The 4987-nt window shown below is 64.7% G+C and overlaps 1 protein-coding gene across 1 annotated transcript in view; it reads left to right on the forward strand.

Moving 5' to 3' along the window:
- The window catches only part of CAPN12 (calpain 12), a 14754-nt gene that overhangs the window by 6922 nt on the left and 2845 nt on the right, over nucleotides 1–4987 (forward strand). Inside the window, exons 5-17 of the mRNA XM_012656978.1 lie at nucleotides 37–205; nucleotides 915–989; nucleotides 1060–1145; nucleotides 1213–1287; nucleotides 1866–2029; nucleotides 2113–2342; nucleotides 2759–2770; nucleotides 2904–3112; nucleotides 3314–3356; nucleotides 3437–3496; nucleotides 3800–3857; nucleotides 4262–4332; nucleotides 4436–4498. Coding sequence (XP_012512432.1) covers nucleotides 37–205; nucleotides 915–989; nucleotides 1060–1145; nucleotides 1213–1287; nucleotides 1866–2029; nucleotides 2113–2342; nucleotides 2759–2770; nucleotides 2904–3112; nucleotides 3314–3356; nucleotides 3437–3496; nucleotides 3800–3857; nucleotides 4262–4332; nucleotides 4436–4498 — 1315 coding nt within the window. The remainder of the gene's footprint in view (nucleotides 1–36; nucleotides 206–914; nucleotides 990–1059; nucleotides 1146–1212; nucleotides 1288–1865; nucleotides 2030–2112; nucleotides 2343–2758; nucleotides 2771–2903; nucleotides 3113–3313; nucleotides 3357–3436; nucleotides 3497–3799; nucleotides 3858–4261; nucleotides 4333–4435; nucleotides 4499–4987) is intronic.

The raw sequence follows: 4987 nt of genomic DNA on the forward strand, positions 1-4987 counted from the left end.
GCGCCTCAACTCCTATACCCGGCTCTGCTCCCGCAGGCTCCACGGCTCCTATGAGGTCATGCGAGGCGGCCACATGAACGAGGCTTTCGTGGACTTCACAGGCGGCGTGGGCGAGGTGCTCTATCTGAGACAAAACACGTCGGGCCTCTTCTCTGCCGTGCGCCGTGCCCTGGCCAAGGAGTCCCTTGTAGGCGCCACTGCCCTGGTGAGAGAGTCTAACTCCCACGTGGGCCCCCACCGGAACCAGAGCAGTCAGGGCTGGGGCGGGGGTGCTTCCTTGTGTCCCTGTCTTCTCAGCTGCTGCTGTTGGCTCAGTCTCTCACAAATCAAACTGGCATGAGTCAGAAGGAAACTTATTTGCTCTCGTAACAATGCAAGCTTCAGGCATAGCTGGATCCAGGTGCTCAGGGAATGTTGCAAGTGTGTTTTTCCATTCTTGTGCGTTACCTTCGCTCTCAGACTTCCCTCGTGGGCAGAAAAGGGTCCCCCATAGCTGCAGGTGTCTCCTCACACCCCAGGGGTTAAAAAAGAGTGTTCCTTCCTGAGAATCTTGGCAAAAGTCCCAGGATTGACTCTCATGGGCTTAGCTTTGGTCATGTGTTCATCTCTGACGCCATCACACCCTCATTCATTCACTGAGTTGGTCTAATTCATTCATTCCTTTACTTAGTCCTCTGCTGGGTTACTGATTCTTTGGTGTCTTTCTGCCTCTGTTCAGCATCTTTGTCTGTCTCTCCTCTTTCCATCTATTTTTTTGTCCCTTGTTGCCCCCTCCCTCTCTCGCCTTCACTCACCAACCCCACTCTCTGAGCCCTGCGCCCTGGTAAGGCAGGAGGTGGGGGCAGGGAGGAGCAGCTGCCCTCCCATCCCCCGCCTTGGCCTCACCGTCCCCTGGTCCCCCGTCCTCCGCCCAGAGCGATCGCGGCGAGTACCGTACGGAAGACGGGCTGGTGAAGGGACACGCGTATTCGGTCACGGGCACGCACAAGGTGAGCGTCCCCGTGGGAGGGCCGGCAGGGGCTGTCCAGGCACTGCCCTCGCTGACAGCGCTGCCCTCAGGTGTCCCTGGGCTTCGCCAAGGTGCGACTGCTGCGGCTGCGGAACCCCTGGGGCCGTGTGGAGTGGACCGGGGCCTGGAGCGACAGGTGCGACGGGTCGGGCGGGTGCGGGGCTCGGCCCCACCTGCGCCCGCCTCACACCCAGTCTCCCCAGCTGCCCGCGCTGGGACGCGCTCCCCGCCGAGTGGCGAGACGCCCTGCTCGTGAAGAAGGAGGACGGCGAGTTCTGGTCAGTGCGTCGGGGTCCCTCTGGGAGGGGCGCCGGGCCAAGGGGCTCAAGGAGGGACAGGTCCCACTGGAAGGGCGATGAGGGGAGCCCGTGAGGATGGGAGAAGCTGTGTGTAGTGGTGGCAATTTGGGTGTCGGGCTCTAGTCGAGGAGTCGAGTACTGACGCTAGGGGTCTGCAGGCACAGTGACGTCCGGGGTGAGGGAGGGCTAGGAGGATTTGGGGCAACGGAGAGGGGCTCGGTGACATTTGGGGCATTTCTCGAGACTTGGCAGCGTTGGGGGCTGAAGGATGCTTGTTGATCATTGGGAGTCTGTGGGCCTTGACGGTTGGAGTTTGAAAGCAATTTGATGACATTTGGGGGCAGCTTGTGCATGTTGGCGATTTGTGGGGAATTTCTGAGGACCGAGGGCTCAGCCGTTTGGGGGGCACGTTTGGAGACGGAAGGGTACTTGGCAATATTTACAGAATATGGGGGGCTTTGTGACTTGGGGGTCATTTCTGGGGTCCTGAGCTACTTGGGGGCCGGGGGCCCTGGCCCAGCGGGGCCAGGCGGTGCGTGACGCTGGCCACTGTCCAGGATGGAGCTGCAGGACTTCCTCCGCCACTTCGACACCGTGCAGATCTGCTCGCTGAGCCCCGAGGTGCTGGGCCCCAGCCCCGCCGGAGGCGGCTGGCACATCCACACCTTCCAGGGCCGCTGGGTGCGCGGCTTCAACGCTGGCGGGAGCCAGCCCAGTGCTGGTGAGGTCTGGGGGGGCCCTGAGAGGCAGGCTCGCGGCTGTGGCGGGCCGGGGACCCCTCTTTCTTTCTCTCTCCTCTGTTAGAAACCTTCTGGACCAACCCCCAGTTCCGGCTGACACTGCTGGAGCCTGATGAGGAGGACGAGGATGAGGAAGGGCCCTGGGGGGGCTGGGGAGCAGCAGGGGCTCGGGGCCCAGCACCGGGAGGCCGTGTGCCCAAATGCACGGTCCTCCTGTCGCTCATCCAGCGAAACCGGCGGTGCCTGAGGGCCAAGGGCCTCACTTACCTCACCGTGGGCTTCCACGTGTTCCGGGTGAGGCCCTGTGCCCAGTGGAGGCCTGGGCAGGGTGGGGGCTGAGGGGACACGAAGGGGTGGTGACGAGAGGGCCGGGCTGAGTGGGCTGAGTTCGAGAGGGAATGGAGGGAGAGGCTAGGGTGGGGACAGAGGCTGGGGGTCAGAAGGGCCAGAAGTGGCCAAGGAGACAAAAAGTGCTGAGGGCACAGAGGGGGGAGGGAAGTGGTGGGGAGGGGTCAGCAAGGGCCTGGGTTGGGGACTGGAGACGGAGGTTGCAGTAGAGGTCCGGTAGGGCGGGTAGAAGGAAGGGGCAGGGGGGCGAGGAGAGGATTCAGGGCGGTGGCCACCTTGCCCCTGCCCGCCTGACGACTCCCCTGCCCGCCTGACGACTCCCCTGCCCGCCTGACGACTCCCCTTGCTCTTCCTCCTTACAGATTCCAGACGAGGTGAGCCTCCGAGGGCTCCAGACGCCCTCCCTGACAGCCGGTGCTCGGCCTCCCTGCACGTGGGACGTGGCGGGCTGGGAGGGAGCGGGAGGGAGAGCCTGGCCGGGCCATGGTCTCCCCGCCTCGTCCCCAGCTGCTGGGCCTCTGGGACTCCCCGAGCAGCCGCGCCCTCCTGCCCCGGCTGCTGCGCGCTGACCGCTCGCCCTTCTGTGCCCGCCGCGATGTGAGCCGCCGCTGCCGCCTCTGCCCCGGCCACTACCTGGTGGTGCCGAGCGCCGCCCGCGTCGGCGACGAGGCCGACTTCATGCTGCGAGTCTTCTCCGAGCGCCACCACACGGCCGTGTGAGCCCCGGGGATCCCCAGACCCACGTAGACCCGCCCGGGCCCCCGTAGTAGACCTACTTCCTGGTCCCCCGTCCCCGGAACCTCCAGTCCCGTGGGGATGAGCCCAGGCCCCGAGGGCCCTGCCTAGACCCCACCGGAGCCCCCAGCCCCAGCCCGGGGGCGAGCGGCGCCCTCCCCACCTCCGTCTGTGATTTGCAGGGAGATCGACGACGCGATCAGCGCCGACCTGCGGGTGCTCCAGGTGAGGGCTGCTCCGGGAGGGGCGCGCTGGTGGGGGGAGGGCCCCTGCCCGGAACTAAACGCCCCCTCCCCGCCCCGCAGGGCCCCTGCATGCCCCTGGAGCTGGGCTTGGAGCTGCTGTTTGCGGAGCTGGCTGGAGAGGTGAGGAGGGGGGCGTGGCCCTTCCTCACCCGGGGGTGTCATTTTGGTTTAAGTCTTCCCTCCCGCTGGCATTTAAATCTCCTGACCTACTTTTCTAGAAATGCTCAGGGCTCTTCCCTGCCTCAGGGACTTCAATCAGTCCCTAACACCGGCCTCATCTGGGCTCTGCAGGTGCTCCTGGCCCAGGCCCATCACGGCCCTGACCACTCTGGGGCTGGGGCTGTTTCCCCCACTGGGCCGAGGGCTCTGAGGGCGGCCAGAGCGGTTGGGTAAGTGGCCTCACTCTGCGCTTTCCCTGACCAGGAGGAAGAGCTTGATGCCCCGAAGCTCCAGGCCTTGTTAAGCGTCGCCCTGGAGCCTGGTGAGTCGGTTGGGGGGTGAGGGGAGGTTCTTGCCAGGGCCCTGCAACCAGAGCCTGACCCCCCCCACCCCGGTGTGTGTTAATCCACGATGCTGCTGTGAGTGGGGCCATGGGAGGCCTGGGCTCAGCCTGGCAGCGTGTCCCTGCGTGTGGGTCCTGGTTGGTCCCCCCTGGCCACCCACAAGCTCCCCTTCCTGAGTGGGGGGATGTGTGGCTGCCTTGAGCACAGGCTCGGACCCCCAGCCTGGAATCGGATCCCAGGCCTGTTAGTCACAGCAGTCCCTGGCTGGCTGTGCCCTAGTTTCTGTGAAATGGGGAAAGCAGTAACGTCAACTTCGGGGAGTTACGTCCACAAAGCCCTTACGGTGGCGGCCGGCCGGCCGTGTGTTCAATTTTTCCCGTAGCCCGGGCCCACACCCGAACCCCGGGAGAGATCGGGCTCAGGACCTGCGAGCAGCTGCTGCAGTGTTTTGGGGTACATGAGGGACGATGCCTGGGTGGGAGAGATGGGTCGGGTGTGCTGGGGTCTCTGTTCCCCTTCTGGGGACATTGACCATAACCAACGCCCCCATCCCCAGCACGGGGGAAGCCTGGCCCTGCACCACTTCCAGCGGCTCTGGGGCCACCTCCTGGAGTGGCAGGTAAGGTGGAGGGAGGGGCACCTTTACTAACAGGGAGGTGGGCACCCTGGGCACTAGCGGGGTCCCAGGGAGCAAGTGGGAAGTAGACCACCCTACGCTGACTTGGAGTGATCCGGCCGGGATGTCCCTGACCCATCCACCCCTCTGTGGTCCCTGTTGGGCACCAAACAGCTGAGGGATTGAGAGCACAGCCTCTGGGGCCTGGGTTAGACTCTCAGCTCAGCCCCCTTCTGGCTGCGTGACCACGAGCAAGTCATCTCCCCTCTGAGGGGCCTTTGCTTGATGGCCAGTGGGGGCTCTGGATCCCCGTGGGAGGAACTGGCCCAAGGCCCCTCTGCACTATCGCAGCGATAGGCGCTGTTTACTGAGCCTCATGGAGCTCTTTGTGGGTAGAATCTAGAGGTCCAAAGTGGTTGGGCTGCTTGCCTGGGGCCCACAACCAGAAGAAAGGGATTCTGGAAGCCCCCCCTGCCCCGTGCAGCCCCCCTC

Source organism: Propithecus coquereli, unplaced genomic scaffold (assembly GCF_000956105.1).
Source record: "Propithecus coquereli isolate 6110/MARCELLA unplaced genomic scaffold, Pcoq_1.0 Scaffold53, whole genome shotgun sequence".
In the NCBI taxonomy this organism is placed as follows: domain Eukaryota; kingdom Metazoa; phylum Chordata; class Mammalia; order Primates; family Indriidae; genus Propithecus; species Propithecus coquereli.